This window comes from Heliangelus exortis, chromosome 12, assembly GCF_036169615.1.
Source record: "Heliangelus exortis chromosome 12, bHelExo1.hap1, whole genome shotgun sequence".
In the NCBI taxonomy this organism is placed as follows: Eukaryota; Metazoa; Chordata; class Aves; order Apodiformes; family Trochilidae; genus Heliangelus; species Heliangelus exortis.
The window spans coordinates 11,956,102-11,973,710 of NC_092433.1; the positions used below are offsets into that span (position 1 = coordinate 11,956,102).

Genomic DNA, 17,609 nt, shown 5'->3' on the forward strand with positions numbered 1-17,609 from the left:
TGCTGGGACACTGGCTGAGGTTGCCCACAGAACTTGTGGATGCCCCACCCCTGGCAGTGTTCAAGGCCAGGCTGGACGGGGCTTGGAGAAACCTGATCCAGTGGGAGATGTCCCCGCCCATGCAGAGGGGGTGGAACGAGATGATCTTTAGGGCCCCTTCCCACCCAAGCTGTTCCGTGCCTCTATGACCGTCCCCCCCTTGCCCTCTCCTCCAGCTCCTGACCTCCCCAACATGGCGGCGGGGAGGGCCCGCCTGCCCTCACCTGCGCTGTCGCAATAGCGCCTGGCGCCCGCTGCGCTTTACGGCAAAGCCGTAAGGCGAGAAAGGAGGGGGCCGGCGGAGCGGCTTTGTCGGAGGAGTCGAGGCCGCCATGGACCGGAGGAAGAAGCCGCTGGATGTGGCCGCTTCCTCGGTGAGTGAGTGAAACTGGCAAGAACCAAAAGAAACCCCTGCGGACCCCCGGTGGGCCCGTCGCTCGGCCAGGTGTGCCCCGGTACTGGCAGCTGCGGGCCAGGCCGGTGTGGGAGGAGAGCCGCTTCCCGGGGTACCGGTACCGCGGGGCCTGTGTTCTGTCCCCCCCTCCTGAACCCCATCCCCCCGAAATGCACATTGTTGAAGCGAAGGTTTGAGGGGTAAGGCGGTGCGTCACACCTTCTGACGTCACGGTGTGGTTTCGTGAGGTGTCGGGGGGCTTCGCTCTGAATGGGAGTGTGCCCGGGCTGAGTGTGCCCCACCCGTGACATAACGATAAAATCAGGGCCCGAGAGGGAACGGTGAGTGCGTTCCCTGCTTTGCCCGAAGCAACCGGAGGTCCCGGTGCTGGGAAACTGACCCCGGGGGGCTGTGGGAAGGGGCTGGTGCCAGGCACCTCACTGTCCCAAACAGGAGTTCGTGTCCGCTCTGGGTTGCTGCACATTAAATATTTAACATTGAATCCTGGGATAATAATTTTTAAGCAGCGTGGGGAAGGGGTTCACTTACAGCACAGCGTCCATGGCACTGGGTGCCCAAAAGCAAATGTTGCAGTGTTTGGGGGGGATGTTAATGCCAGAGCCTTCCACCTGCCTGGTTTCATACAAGTCTGTGGTGTTCATCTCCTGTAGGACTTGAGGGGAAAGAAATTAAAAAAAGAAAAAGAAAAAATAAAAGAGGAAATCCAGAAGGAATTTCTCCATTCCACAGAAAAAAAAAAAAAAAAGTTGCCTTATGTTGAGTGGCCATAGAAGTGTGTGAGGACACCATACCTTGCATCAAGGCTTACATCACAAAATGTCCATCTGGTTTTTGCCCACAGTTTTTTTCATCTTAAAGCCAAGATGTAGAAAGTGAGATAGAACATCAAAGCCTCAGAGCAGGTTGAAACCTTAGTGTCTGTAAGAAGAGAAACAATCTCAAAACAGAAAACCCCCCAAACAGCAACATAATTTGGTTTTGGGTCCTGTAAGTCTATTTTTGGTAGGGGAGGAGTATAGGAGAAGTCCACACCAAAGCTTTGCAAGTGATTATTTTCAAGTTTGTGCAGCATCTCTCACCAGTCTTAGAAGATGCCAGAGTGCCACTATTTCATATAAAATTCATCTCCTGTAGGCCTTGAGGGGAAAGGGGCACAGTGTCCTCTAACAGGCTCAGTTTGTTAATGTCACTTCAATGCAATACCCCTGTGGGTCTTTTTTCGTTATAAAAGATGAGATGGGTGTTGGTCAGAGATGGTAATGCTGCTTCCATTATTATTTTAAAAATAAGAAACAGCAATACCTAAAACTATCTAAAAACTGTATATAAAATCAGTGGGGAAATATTGATATTTTATGAAAGCAAACTTTTATCAGTTCTTTCCTGAGACAGGATTTTTATTCGTTACCTAAAGTTGCTTTCTAAAAGGAAAAAACCCAAAAAAACCCAAACAAAAAAAACCAAAAAAAACCCAAACTTAAAAGGTCAGAAGTTTTGGTTTCAAATCCAGTAGTGTGATTTCCTTAGTCCTGCTCTGCTGGTTTGCCTTCAGGAAGTAAAATCTGCATGGAGTTATGTCTCTCTTATTCCTTCTCATTGTATGTCAAAGGATCAAGGCTATCTGTCTTTAGGGTTGGGGTTCTTTTAAATCTTAAATCATTGTTTGCATTCTGTGTTTTTTGTACATTGTTTGCAGTAAAATTAAAGAGTGATCTCTGTGATCAGATCAGTGTTTCAAAGTTTCACATAAAAATGCAATTGCATGCTCATGTATCTATAGATGCCAGATTGTTTTACTAGAGAAACTGTTGTTATTTTTACTGTAACTGCTGTATGTGCATGTGATGTGTCTTGGTTGTTTATTTGTTTATTTTTCTCTTGATGTAGTTGGTGGATCTCAAAGCAGAACTCTTCCGAAAGCAAGAGGAATTCAAGAAAGAAAAGCTATTGAAAGATGCTGGGATCTTCACAAAGCCCAAAACTTCTAATAAGGTAGAAATGTTTTTCCATTGTTTATGTCATTCTCTTTAGAGTAAGGAAGTTCACATTCAAATCTAAATAAATACTCAGGGTTGAACTGCTGTTCAGTAGCAAAATCTACATGAGGAACATGAGGATGTTCTTTAAATTTAATTTCCAGGTGAGATCCTTATGCACAGCAGAAAATTTAGCTCATGCTTATGCTCATCTAAATCATTATTTAATCTTCATTCTCCCTGAAGTCCTGGAGCTTCTCTGGAAGCTGTAGAAAAAAGTGTTACCTTTTTTTTCCAAGATGTGTGCTTTTCTGAAGGATGGAAGATGAGACACTCTTGATAAATGCTCTGCTGTCTGTTCCTCTGTATGGTGGTGTATAATAACTTATACACAATACCCTCTTGTGTTTTACCCTTCACTACACCTTGTTTTTATTAATTTTGTGGCTCCCTAATAGTGGAATACAGTTCTGCTTCCATGTTTGAAGAAAATGCAGCATTTGCAGTGTAATTCTGTAAAGAGGCAATCTGGTTGTATTTTAAATATAAATTGAAGGTAATAGAAACAGTTCATATCTTTGTTATTACTGGCAAGATTGTTCTTACTAATGTTTTTAACTTTAACATCTTTGCTGAAATACATTTTGTCTGATGTCTGAGTGCTGTTTTTTCCTTGTGTGCTTCTCAGCCTGTTCTATCACACTGCAGTCTGTGTAATTTTAGGTATATTAAAGGTATAGTGTTTAAGATGTTATTTGTGAAGTCTTTGATAACTGATTTACAAAATGAAGTTGAAATATTTTTTAATAATTACCATTTCTGTGTTTTGTTTTGTTTTTTCTGTATTTTCTGTTGCTATAAAATTGTACTCCACAGAAGCCAAACATTTGGAACAAACAAAACACCGGAGTCGCAAATCGAGCAGAGAAAGATGTTGAGCAAAAGGCAGAAGAGGAGCATATCTTAGATAAATCAAGGTAGCTCTTGGGCTTCTTAAGAAAGGAATGCTTTGCAGAATTTGTTTTTCAGTATTTAGAAAAACACATAAAGGTGCACACACTGGGAACCAGCCTCATTAAACCAACCAGCAATAGGAGCATCAATTCTATGCTGTTTACCAGTAATGTACAAACTGCATCCCAGCAGTCCCATGCTCCAGGGGTAGCTGTCCTCATGTGATTGTAGCTGTCTAAATGTGTCAGGATTTCTGAAAGTCATCTTTAGAATTGAAACACAGGGCAGTGAAACATCAGAATTCTGTAGTAAAGTGGGTTTTTTTTGACTTGACAGAAAATGATTTGCTTTTTTGCAAAATTTACTTCATCTTCCAAATGGTTCAGTTGTACCTGACAAATTGCACTTAATATTACTTCTGTAACTTTGTTAAAATTATTTTCAGTATAAAATCTGGAACTGTGAATCTGTATCTTCAGAAAAGTCGTAAATTTCGAAACAAAAATCAAGCATAAATCAGCTTCTAGTTAATAGGGCTAAATTGGTGATTTTGAACTGTGTTGGGAATTGCTGGCATTACAGTGTTTTTTCATTTGTTTGGTTTTTTTCCAGGAAGAAACTAGAAGAGAAAGCAAAGCTGTATGAGAAGATGACAAAAGGCGACTTTCCAGGTGAACAGAACTTGTCTCAATGAGTACTTATGTATATATATAAAATTTGTTTGTAAAGTTTATCCTAAAAGTTGTTATTTCTGACTGGTGATGTACAGCAGCCACACAATGAATTCACTGCTTGACTTCATACATGGGAGGTTTTTAATTGATTTACTATACAAAGTGATTGACATGGGTTATTCTGCTTTGAAAGGAAGAAAAATAAAGGTACTACAGAAAATAAAATTAGTTTTTGAAGGACAGCCTGTCCTAGTAAAGCACTGTGGGCTTGTTTCACTCGTTCATTAAGTGGGTGGAATATATTCTGGTTTTTCTATACAGAATCTTAGAAAAACAAAACTAATTTACTCTCCATTATGCAGTCTTTGGATTGCATTGCTGGTGTCCTGTCCTGCATTCTAATGCCTGGACCTTTTTGAAGAGAAGAGGAGCAGGAGGGGAATCTGGCTGGTCTATATGTGAATGCCATTCATGCAGCTAATGGGGTTAGAGAATTCTAAACTGTCCTTTTCTTCTCTCATTCATTCAGTCCTTTCCAAGACATAATTATTGAAATAGAATCCAAATCTCCTTCCAATTAATCTCTAATGTTTTCTTTACCAGAGTCCATTTTTGTCCACATGACCCCAGCACTTTTCTCTACTTTTCTAAAAAGTACTCCAGTGACTGCTTAACTACTGTCAAAACACCAAATGTTAAGCATCAAAAAAATACTTGAACTGTTACATGACAGACCCTTTGCTTCTGAAATAGTTAATGACCAGAGACCATTGCAGTGGAAAGACTGCAACCTTTTCTGTATTGTATACAAACAGTTAATTACTTTAAAACTTCTATTCAGAAATAGAGGTTATCACTGTGGAGCAAATTTATATCCCCAAGTTTATCTGGCACTGAATGAGATTCAGGTATCCTGAGTAGTGTGGTCAAGGGCATTGCTGGCAGCTGAGGAGCTGATGATGGCAATTTTGTATTGATTTTGTGCTCAGTTCTGTTCTTTTCATGGCTGTTCTCTGAGAATTGATTTTCTGTCTTAGATGAAGAAACTGAGGATTTGTATCTAGTGGATTTCACTCAGAAGATCATAGACAAACAGCATGAAGTACAGGAACTGTATCAGAGCGAAGCTGCTAAAAAGACTTTGGAAAAAGAGACAGATGATGAGGAAACTCCAGAAACAGAAATACCCCCACCCGAGGACCCAGATGAAGAATGGTTGGTATTACTGGTGGGGCTAAGCTGTCCTTACTACTCTGTTTCCTGACAGTTGCTTAAGAATACAATTTTATTCTCCTAAGTGTGCAGAGTGGCACTTTGTTTTGGCTAATACTACATTTTGAGAGGACCAAGTAATTCTTCTGTTTCATGTCTCATTAAGAGACAGTCCTTAGGGAAAGGTACTATAAGTGAGGCTTTGTAATATCCTCTCTTACTTTCTTGCACAGTTTATGGGAGTTCTGATCACAGCATTGGTATAATTTTATGCTTTGATGTTTTGAAATATAATAAAGCAGAAGTTGGGGGTTTTATTGTATCCACCCTCCCTTCTCTAATTGTACATGACTTACAAAATAGGCATTGTCTGACCTCTTAAAGGAAGAAAACTGATTGGAGAAAAAACATGATTCTCCAGCATTTCTTCAACTACAACAGGGCAAATAGTCTGTTAAAATTTTCTGTGACATTCCAAGTAATTAATAGATTTCTGTCCAAGACTTTAATAATATTTATGAAACCAATCTGACTAAACATTTTCCTTGTCCATTTGTCTAAAATGTCAGTGGGATAGAGGTTTTACTTCTGATAATCAGTTTAAAGCATCAGTAACCAATATCAAATAGAGCACCACTGTTTTCAGTTTTATTAAGCCAAGATTTGCAATTTGATGTTTCAGAATAAACTGGTAGGATAAATCCAGCAGAGTACCAGAAGACTGCTAGGTTGGAAAGGCAGATAAACTCATTACCAGCATCTTACTGACATTCAAGGTGAAACTATCAGTGATCCAGCAATGGGCTCAAACTGCTTTGTCCTCTCATCACTGACAAGTGTCAGAGATGAGGTGACATGTACCTTTCACAAGGTGATTTTCTAGCATTACCTACATCTAACTTCAGTGACATGTATTAGTATCAATATATTGTCCATCTCAGTGATGCCATATCCTAATGAGGATATTCGGGTCCTGTCATAATTAATGGTAATTATTCTGGAGCCATAGCTATGTGTTTGCTATAGAGAAAGTAGACTTTTCCCTATAGATGTTACATTATGTGCTCTTTTTACCAAAGAGCACTGAGTATTATACTAAAGTGTAGACATGCTTATAAGTAAAAAACTTAATTTACTAAAAGCATAGCTCTTTTAAGGATTGGCTTTTGGGAACTAAATTGCCAGTCATACTTTTTCGGATGTAATATTAGTTCTTTAGAATGGGATAATTGAGGCAGCTTGATGCTAAAGGACTTTGTAGCATTATGGGAGAGTAAGTACAGCTCTTAGCAGCTTGTTTGACAGCTGTGAATTAAGTGTTCTGTACTATAAAAGTTCAATAAGAAGCACAATGTGTGCTTCAAAGGAGCATTTTGCTTGCATTTTATTCAGCCTTTGTTATGCCCATTGAATGAAAGCTATCAGCCTACTCTAAATGAGCCACAGACTGATAATTGAAATATATTGTAGCAATTTTGTATCTGCAAGAAGTCAATGCTGCATCATTATTTTCACCACGGGATGCAAGTACTAGGCTCAGTTTTGTTTTGTTGTGAAAACTACATGACACTGGAACTTTTTAACATTTTTTACACTGTATATTGCCAAAGCAAACAGCCTCAAAGGGACATTGAGTAAATGTCAGAGATAAATCTGTCACAATTCCCTGCTCAGAGTGCATCCTGCCTGTGAGTCTGTTAACAGGGAAAGGTAGGAGAAACACATGGAGAGACTGAGAGGTGATGAATACTCTTTGGAAAGTGTCATTGCTGCTGTGTTCTATCTGAGAGTTCTGTAAATCTGCAAATAAAAGTTCAGCATCTGATTTCCTTTGCTTTCATTACAGGGTTGATTATGTTGATTTCTTGGGCCGATCTCGACGCTGTATGAAGAAGGATTTGCCAAGTCTTCTTAAAATGGATCAGGAACTTCAAGGAAAAAGGTGTGGCTTCTATAATGGAAGTGCATTAACAGACACTGTTAATGAGCAGGAAGAGAGGCTGTGCTTTTTTACCCCACTCTCAAGTCAGAATTGTTGACACTACTGCTTTCTCTAGATTTACTTGAGGCAAACTTCAGCTGGTTACAGCACTGTGCCTTAAAAACACATAAAAATACTGTGGCTACAGAGAAAGTGTGCATGGTTTTAACAGAACTTGCTATTACAAATTCAGCTGGTGTTCCAAGGCTTCTGTTTCATTTCACCTTGGCAGCTGACCATTAGAAATAAATGGCTAGTGTATTGGTTTTAAATTGGAACAGAATGGAGACCATGGACATCCAATAAAAAGCCCACATAACATTTTTTAATAAACTAATAGAGGATACTTTTTGATGGAAACACTGACTAAATCTAAAACGTCCTTTATGGAGCATATTTTGCAAAGAGAAGTCTTCATAATTTGAGTTAGCAATCTCTCAGGTATTTGATGCATCTTTTGAAACTGTGGTCCTTGTATGGAAATCGTATTTTATTATATTAAATTATTTGCATATAATTTGTATTTATATATCTTCCACAAAATGCCAGAGAAGTGATTCCTGGTTCAGTTTAACTTGGAAACTGATAATAGTCTTTTAGCAATTCAGAATTAATCATCACAGTCAAAGTGAATTTGTTAGATCTTTGTTTGGTTTTGCTTTTGTTAAACAGCTCTTCTGTTAAAAATTAAAGCACTGAGACTTTTTTAATAAAATAATTTGAAGGCTTCTCGATTGAGCCCTTACTGTTGCTGAAGTGAAAATTTCTTCACAGTAACAACTCAATGATGTGATTTTTAATGTAAGATGGAGGTTATGAGTGCTTTGAAATTGCAGTCTCTGCATTGATATGGATGATAGCCAGCAAAAACAGCTTTAGCTAGACAATAAAAAAAAAAACTTCTTCTGCCTCTCTTGGGAAAATAAAAATGTTTCCTATATTGGGTATTAATATTTGGCATGGACTTCAAGGGTAAATTAATGGCTAGCTTTTTGGTATTTCTAATACCTTTCATTTCCTTACATTAAAACTAATGTTCCTATATGGGATTTCTAGAATCCCAACAGATGCCAATAGAATTGATTATTTCATCTCCCATTCTACGATTTGATAATGATTTCATAAGCTTCTGAGAAAGGAAACTGCTTTGTTTAAGTCTCTTAATATCATGTTCTCATAGTATCTTGTTCCACAGGTAGGTTTTTTTGTATTTCTGTCTTCACTATGTGTCATGGTCATCACTGCTGCATCACTAAATGATGCCTTCAGTGATCCACGTCTTGTAAAATCTGCAGCTGTGGATGAGACCCTGTTGTACTTTCACTGTTTTGATACCATAACGCTGTGCTCTGTAATCCTTAACTTTTTTTTTTTTTTTTTTTTTTTTTAATCAGACAAGGTCTTGATGGGAATACTCTATTATCTGAAGACATGAGAAGAGAACTTCAGAGGCAGCAGTGGGAAAAAGAAGAAGAAGAAGCCCTCAGAAAACCCATGGGACCCATACATTATGAAGACATTCGAGAAAATGGTATGCTTCCATATTTTTATCATTTATCTTCATATCACCACAGAAATTAGTTTTAAAGGAAGCAAGAGAAAGTTACTTCTTGTGCCTTATAGTAGAGTGTAGGTGTTTTTTAATCCACATGTGTAATAACCATTCAAATTACCAGTACTTAAATCTAGATTTGTTTTTTCTCGTATGTATTTTTCAAATTTCATTACCTCGTCCTGTGTTTGCCTTCAGGAAGATTCACTTCATGCATCATCTAAAACAACCCCTCTTTAGCTATCTAAAACTAATACCCTGTATGTTTTTGTGAGTAATTCAGTGTCTCAAAGCAGGGTGCATGGTACTCGTAGTTATTGTCAATTGTAAGCTGTGTAACTTAAATTTCTTGGTTTTCTTCTTTTCAGAGGCCAGACAGCTTGGTGTTGGTTACTTTGCCTTTTCTCGTGACAAAGAACTTAGGCATAAACAACGAGTAACACTGGATATGCTAAGAGAGCAGGTAAGGGTTTAAAGTGCAGAATGACAGCTTCAGTGCTTCAGTGGTCACAGTTTTTGATTCACCACATTATGCCTGCAGCTGGCTCCAGAAAAATCAGCCCTCTTTTTCCCTGTTGAAACATAATACTTGATGAGGGTTGCTTTTAGTTGTTTAGTGAAGGAAGATGAGTAGTTGATTGTAACAACAAAGGAAGATTAATTTATGACTTGGTTTTGTGGGTCTTTTTTTTGCTTTAAAGACACTTGATCAGAGAACTAAACGTGAACAGTTAAAAGAAAAAAGGAAGGCAGCTCTAGATGCAAGGCTGTCTAAACTTCGGGCACGGAAGGTTAAGAAGCTAAGGGAAGCTGGATTGGAGGAAGAGGCAGACAAGTTGGAGAATGGAGGTAAGATCTGCTGCATTTTTAAGTTAAATCCTTGCTGTTTCATCTTGATCAATGGACAGGCACACTCTGCTTTAGTTTTGGACATTCAATATATTATGTCTTCTATATATACAGTTAGTGTATCTGTTAAGATAGTGAGAGTTCCTATAATTGTGTGTAGATACAAAGTCATGCCAGAAATAGCTTAATAATGCAGGTAGGGATGTGATGTGTTGCATGTAGATTTTTTTGATGCACACCTGAGCAGGAAGTACATGGATTAATTGTGTAGGCTGAGGTTAGAAGTGTTGAAATTTTACTGGCATTTTCTTTTAAGATGAGGTAGAATAAAAAGTAACAAGTTAATTTTGATGTAATAGAATACAATACACATTTTTACTGTTTCTTTGCAGTCTGTAAATTGGACATACAGCTGACATTAGGAATTAGGGATTAGAACTTGAGTTCTAATCCAATCTCTATGCTGTCTCCTGTATGACATTGCTGGTAACTTGTACTGCCTGTCTCCCACTGTAAAATGTAGATAATATTTCACTGTGTCAGAATTTTATGCAAGTGATTAACTGTGCAGTGTTACAGCAACAAAGAACAGCAATGTGTCACTGTTCTGAAGAATAAGAATGCAAATTGTTTTCTCCAGTAAATGAAATTGAGATAACACACTAATGTTCTTATTTTTACAATTTTCTAGCTTGGGTATAACACTATCACATTCCTTTTTGGGTTATTAGGCAATAGATTTTCAGCAGACTTTTGATACAACTAGAAAGCTAATGAAGTGTCTCTTCATAGATATGCTTCCTGATTATCTGACCCATTATCTTTTCTGAACTAATATGCAGTAATTAAAAAAAATCACCTCCCCACTTAGATGCATTTAATTGTTAGAATGAAATCAGATCACTAGTACAAGCTCTATAAATGCAAATAAATCTTGCTTCCTGTTTCTCCTATGAAGTTCATCTAGATTTTGTCCTCTTACTAACAAAACTCCTCTCTCTTTCTGTAACATAGAGGTTAAAGGTGTTGCTGAAGAACCAGAAGCTCCAAGAGTTACTGCAGCAAGTAGAAAGGTGGAGGTTGTCATCCAGGAGAGAAGAGACACCAAGCCTGGTGTGCCTTACGTGCGAGAGTGGGATAAAGGCAAAGGTAAGGAAATGCAGATTCAGAAATATTCTTTGGCAGTAGAGTGCACACTGCTACATTGATTTCTATTTGTGACAAAGTATGGCAAGACTGAGAAGCCATGAAATACTTTCTCCCTGTATGTTGATGGCTATGTAGCATCCAGTGCAGTAGTCATGCCTCAGTGCCAGTAGATGCCATCGTGTCCTCATAACTTTCTTAATTTCTGTATGATCTAGAGAAGTTGACAGAATTACAGATTTCATAGTCCCTAAGACTTGTCCTTCAGTGTGATCTTCTCTTGATGTATTTCTGTAGTTTGTACTACACAATGGGGGCATGTATTATACTGAAATAGGGACAGGACAATATTAATAAGGGATGTAATCAGAGCCCACTTCACTGCCATCTTGAAGCATCTTCCTTGTCACAACATCAAGGGATGGCTGTCTTCCAGATCCTTCCCAAAGCCATTAACTCATTCTGCACCATTAATCTAAATTCATGCACATTCTTGTGGTCTGATATCTGATTTCTCAACAAAAGCAAACAAAGAACAGGCAAAGCACATAGATGTCCACCTCCTTTAGTACTCCTCTAATAGCAGCATAATTCCTGTTCAGGGCACTACTGCTGTTTCCAGATTCTTCTTGTTTCACACAGTTTCTCTGCTTTTAGTTAATGAACATCATTGTGAGGGAGAATTTTGGGGTTCTGTTAAAAAACAGGTCCTATCTGTTAAATTCTTGTCCTGCCCAACACTGTGCTTTTTTCTATCTCTGAGCAATCCTAGTATCTGCCTGACACTGCACTGTACTACATAACAAAAAATGCACTCAGAAAGCAGAGGACAGCTTACTTTAAAATGTGAAATAAAATAACTGATTTATTGAACATAAATGTAATACAAGCACCTAGACTAGTATAAGGGATAAGCAGAACTCCTCACTCTCTTACATGCTTTCCTCCTTATTTCATTACTTTAATGTATTTTTATCAAAGCAAAAGAACAAATCCTGCTCTGATTTTCTGTATCTAAATTTTCTACTTCATTTCTTGCAGAAGTCTTGATAGAAATGAATACTGAAAAGAATTTTACTAGCTTAAGAGACTACGTTTGGGAGACATCTTTGGAATGGGTTTTGAGGATATCTTTCCAAGTTGGATGAGCTGTCATTCCATTGCAGTACTTCAGAACTATTTTTAATCAGAAATCAGCATCTGTCATATTAGCTAGGGTACCCCTTCTGTAGAAATACAGAAATTACTGGGTTTTTGCCTGTGCCCCCTGGAAATAACCTTATCTCCATCTTCTGACTACGCTCTTAAGGTTTGATTGGTTTGTATTATTCACCCTTAACTTAGTGACTAGGATGAGTTATGTAGAGGATGGTTGTTATCTTTATTGCCCAATGCTTTTGTTCCTGCTCTGCAGAGGAAGTGGACTGCCAGCTTAGCCTGCAATCTAGGACTGGATGGAAAAGTAACTTCAATTGCCCTCACACAGCTGCATCTTGTCTGTTTGCTAATTTGTTTTGCCTCTCCTCTGACTGATCTTCAGGCCCTGAAATCTGTATTCAATCTTCCATTTTCCCTCTTTCTTACAGAACTGATGTTTGGACAGTGGTCAAAGAAACAGGAAGAACTCAGAGATGAGCGAGATCCAGAATTTGCACCACCCTCTGATTACTTCATGGGACCAAAGAAAGATAACTACAGAAGTCAGAATTTGAACAGTCCTGAAACTTCCTCTGGAAAACTGGAAACTGAGACAGCACAAAAACAACAGATGCCATCAGCACAGGCCAATGGCAACAGCACTGAAGAGGTGCCAGCATCCATGCAGGCTGGCAACAGCAATGTCCAAGAGGGCTCAGCAGCAGCAGCCTGTGGCAGTGTCACTCAAGATGCACCATCATCATCGGAGGATGACAGCAGTGATGAGGAAGATCCCCTGCCATCAGCACAGGCTTATGGCTATGGTGCTCATGGTGTGCTGCCATCCATGCAGGCTTATGGCTATGGACCTCCAGGGGCACTGCCATCAATGCAGGCTTACGGCTATGGCACTCATGAGGTGCCTTTTCCCATGCAGGCTTATGGCTATGGCACTCAAGGCATGCCAGCACCCATGCAGGCTTATGGCTACACCCCTGGGAACATGCCATTTCCCATGCAGGCTTATGGCTATGGCACCCAAGATGTGCCACCACCAATGCAGGTCTACAGCTGCAGCGCTCACGATGTGCAGACACCCATGCAGGCCTGTGGCTGCAGTGCCCAAGATGTGCCACCACCAATGCAGGGCTGTGGTTGTAGCATCCAAGATGTGTCACCTTCAGTGCAGGCTTGTGGCTGCAGTGCCCAAGATGTGCCACCATCAGTGGAGACCTGTGGCTGCAGTGCCCAAGATGTGCCACCTGCAGTGGAAGCCTGTGGATGCAGTGACCAAGATGTGCCACCTTCAGCACAGACTGAGAGCAGTGACACTCAAAGTCAGGAGCCACTTTACCAGAGTTTAGATGATATGCTGTCTTACTACAGACAAGTGACTTGAACTGAGCAAAAAGATAAACAAGAATCAGGATTTAAAGAACTATAATTTAATTATCTTCTAGGCAAAAATAGTATTTTCCCACATGTGGGAAAAATAAGGCTCTGTAAAGCAGTTGAAAATAAATATCGTGGAGACCTAAGCTATTTTACAGCACAGCTCTACGTATACCCTGTTGGTTCTTTCTGGTTTTCTTTTTTTTTTCTACCCTCTCTTTTATTACAATTATATGATGATTTTTTTTTTTTTTCTTTGGAAGTACTTACTTATTTTAATACATAAATTTTACCCCCTTACCTCTTATAATTGAACTTAGGGGTATATTAAGGCTTTCTTTCAAAAGCTGAATTCTTTCCTTGCTCTGTTGCTCTCCAGCCAGCTTCTGGTGTAGAGGTACTACAGGTTCAGTGGTATCTCTTGACACAACAGTTTAAGGAAATTTGTTACCCAGTTAATATCCTGCCTTTAGCAAGTGCAGTATCTTATCCAGTGGAACAGTGGTTGTTCCCATGGTTGTAATGGCTTCTGCGTTCCTGTAGTCTGTATGTAACTCATAACTGTGAAACCGAGGGGAGAAAGGCACTGCAGTAAGCAGTGATGGTTGGAGTAAGAATAAACACTTCACTAAAGCAGAAGTGTGGGTACCTGGAATTACTGCCTTACTGTTGCAGAAATACAACAGTATTACGGTTGTGTAGTGCCAGGCAGCCCGGGATTATACGATCAGGCCCCTGCCTCTCCCTTACCCAGGCAGTAATCTCTGACCGGGGGCAGCGGGCGGGGGGCTCGGGGCGCTGGGGCCGCCCCCGCGGGGATCTGAGGCGACTGCGCACAGGGCGTATGCGCAGTGCTTCGGCCCGGGCGCTGCTGTGGACGCCCGGCTGCTTCCCCGGGGGCGGCTGTGAGAGCTCCGCGGAGCCGCACCACAGCGGCACTGCCGAGGAGAGCACAGCGGCACTGCCGAGGAGAGCACAGCGGCTGCCGCCCCAGGAGCTGCAGAGGGGCAGAGCCCGTGGCTGAGGCGATGGGCGGCGGGCGGGGAGCAGCGCGCATGCGCAGTCCGCGCTCCTGCAGCCCCGGGCTGCTCCGTTGGGGTGCAGGAGGGGCGTGGGGTCCCTGCAGTGCCGCGGTCTGACCGCGGGGGGGAGACAGAGCCCGGCAGAGCTGCAGCGTCCCCGCTGCCCCCGCCCGCCCCCGGGCCCCGCCCGACGCAGTGAGTGAGGGGGAAAAGGCCTCTTCCAGGTGTGGAATAAACCTGCCCCTCCTGCCCTGCTGAAACGGGGCCGTGTGTGCTGAAAGGACGGAGAATAGAGGGTTCCCAGAAGGGTCCCTCGTAAGGTACCCCACGCCCCAGCCCTGTAGAAACATCGCTTTTGAACAAGGAAGCCCTCTGAGTAACACCCCCTGCACCGATCCAGGCTCCTCCTGAGCTTGTGTCCAGCTTGCAGCTCCCTAGGGAAGCAGTCCAAGCACCCCCCTCACAGCCACCAGCAGCCTCCCCTGGCACAGGCAGCAGTCTGCATTCCCCCTCACCACCCACTCAGATAAGCAGCCTGTGTTCTTTCCCCCTTAACTCCCACCATGGGAACATTATATTCCTCCCTGAAGTTTCCAGACCCAGTGTACCCTCACTGCTATCCATTTCACTCCCACAAACAATGTTTCCCATCACTCCACCCTGAAAAGCCTGAGCGTGAAAGAGCCGTGATGCCAGTACAGAAGCCCAAGGAAAACAAGGTATAGGTGACTATTTGTAAGACAAAAGCATAGCACCACAGTCTATTTGAGTAGTAGTATGGAAAAAAGCATTCTTTTGGATAGTGGTTGACCCTAAGGTAATCACTGTGCTGGCAATGCAAGTGTAACCCAACCTTTTGTCCAGCTCTTACCAGGGCATGGGCTGATACATCCACATCTTGAACAACTGCAACTAAACCTCAGCCTCCAGATTAAAACTGCAGGTTTTAACACTCGGGTGCTGACTATCATTGTCACAAAAAAAGAGCCAAAGTTGAAATTTATTTTCACAAATTACTACCAAACCAGCAGATGCACTCAGGCTCCACAAGGTGACAAACGATCTTCAGTAAAAGTTCCATTTTCAGCATAAAACAGTAATGCCATTGTTAGGACAAAACCTACAGATTGAGAAAATATTACATCTTAACAAAAAAGATTTATTCTGACTAAACAAAATGTACAATGTTTCCCAAATGACAGTGAGTTTTCGTGATTCTCTGGAGCCTGCAGATCCATGGAGTAATGCACTCACTTCTTACCCTGCAGTTTGATCAAACTACTTTTTGCCAGACTTCTTTATTCCACCACTGGCTGCCAAAAGAAACAACACAACTGGTTAGACAACTGTTACAGAGCTTAGCTACAAATTTAGTTCCTCATAAAATCAAATTCCCACAAGACTGCTTGTACAACTCAGATCACCACTGGTGAATTGCTTTTGCATGAGTTACTGTTCTGTGTTTGTGATTTACTCTGAGTAAGTAACTTAATGTTAACAACATTAGAAACCAAATTTCTCCTGGAACCAAATATGCCCCATAAATCTACAACAGCACTAAATATATCAACAATTTATTTGTTCCTTCATGGACACCCACTGTTGTTTCTTTCTTATACAGCAGGACTGTAGTCTGGTCAAATCAAACTCAAGGCTAGGGGAATCAAAACACTGGTATCCCTACAGCAACCAGAGCCCCCAGTTGGGATCTAAGCTCTATAGAAGCAGGTATTAGAATTATGATAATTCAATTTTTTAATTTAAAAAAATTACTTGGAATTATCTGTTCTCTGCCATCTCTAGCATTGAAGAGACTGAAGTAGTGTGAAAGGAGTTGCACAGTGGAAGAAAAATAAGTAAATTAGCTTCTATTTGTTACTTATCATTTGTCATTGACTTAAAGGCATATGTAAAATAATGTAGAGGTACCTGCCTTTTTATGTTTGCCAAGCAAAAACACTATTATTTTTGAAGCCAGCAAGCCCTTCCTTTTTCCCATCAGTATGGCACCTCACTTACCAAGGGGGCCTTTTCCAGCAGCCTTTGCTTTCATCTCCTCAAGTTTCTTTTGCTCCTCCTTCTGCTTTTGTTTAAATGCCAGATCTGTCTGGAGAAACAAACAACAGTGTTTGTTAGCATCTCCCTTCCCAAAAATACAAAAACAACTGACCAGCAATGAGAAACAAATGCAATGTTCCAACAGCAATAAAACCTGACTGAACTGATGCAAGACAGATGAATACTTTGCAGAACTACAGCAAAGTATTTTTTTTCTGTACCAGAAAGCAACGACTAAACTTTAACTTTGTGTGTTTAATCCTTCTTAAATTAAACAAGTACTGTTTCCCATGGCAAAAAATCTCATTCTGCCCTCTGAATAATCAATGTTTACACTAAAACCACTCACTAGCATCCCACCAGTGACACAGGGAGGCTAGTGCACAAGTGCTAACAGAACTTGGATTGTATGCAATCTAGCAAAAAAAAAAAAAAGTTTGCTTTTACTGGAAAAAAGCATTAGTTTTAAAAAACTCTTCCTCCCATATGTCACTATTTTTGCTGGTTTTAATACATCTTTATTAGTTCCAAGGAAACTAATGAGACCACTGGCAAATTGTACAGGCAAGGCAACTGTTGAGCACCCCTGCTAGAGCAGCTTCCAGAACTCAAGAGAGCTTGGACATACTCTGTCTCCTAGACACGTATTTTTCACAGACACCAAGGCTGAAAGGGACCACAGTTTTTTCCCTTGCCACTCAGGATTCTGGGGTAAATAAGCTGAGGACCTTGGCGACCAAGATTCTATAGATTCTTCACCAATCTGGTCCATGGCTAAGCTACCTTTATCACTGGAAAGCTTTCCTCTTCTTTACATTAAAGCTTCCCTTGCTGCAATGCAAGCTTATTACTTCCCCAACCTAATTACACAGAACAGTATATTCTGTTTTCCACCTTCTGAACTGTGTTTTTCTGCAGATTAATGCATTTTTCCTAGTAAATCAATCCCTCCCATCTATGAACTTCAATGGCTTTTTGGCTTGCAACTTTTTGCCCCAGGTGCTTGTGGTACTGCACTGCTGAGAGGAAGAGAAATATTATTACACCATGTTTGACACACAAGATTTTTATATTCTTGTATGATGTCCTTCTTTTACAACACCTGATTTTTTGTATAAGTTGATTCTTACCAAAGAAAGAGACTTAGCACACATTATTGAATTAATCCATTCTGTCAGATTTTTCCCCACTTGTTAAGACTA

The 17,609-nt window shown here is 40.8% G+C and overlaps 1 protein-coding gene across 1 annotated transcript; it reads left to right on the top strand.

Annotated features, from left to right (window-relative positions):
* Positions 1–297: 297 nt before the first annotated feature.
* On the top strand, positions 298–13,952 carry CCDC174 (coiled-coil domain containing 174). The gene is made up of 11 exons (XM_071756026.1): positions 298–413; positions 2,342–2,446; positions 3,307–3,407; positions 3,997–4,055; positions 5,096–5,273; positions 7,117–7,212; positions 8,646–8,782; positions 9,172–9,266; positions 9,505–9,652; positions 10,667–10,801; positions 12,385–13,952. Exons 1-11 carry the CDS (start codon positions 372–374, stop codon positions 13,332–13,334), a joined length of 2,046 nt encoding a protein of 681 aa, XP_071612127.1. The 5' UTR covers positions 298–371; the 3' UTR covers positions 13,335–13,952.
* Positions 13,953–17,609: the final 3,657 nt, after the last annotated feature.

Coding starts and splice junctions, on each gene's coding strand:
- CCDC174 (XM_071756026.1), top strand. CDS start 372: ATGGACCGGAGGAAGAAGCCGCTGGATGTGGCCGCTTCCTCG. Junction 414..2,341: donor TGGATGTGGCCGCTTCCTCG/GTGAGTGAGTGA, acceptor CTCTTGATGTAG/TTGGTGGATCTCAAAGCAGA. Junction 3,408..3,996: donor CATATCTTAGATAAATCAAG/GTAGCTCTTGGG, acceptor GTTTTTTTCCAG/GAAGAAACTAGAAGAGAAAG.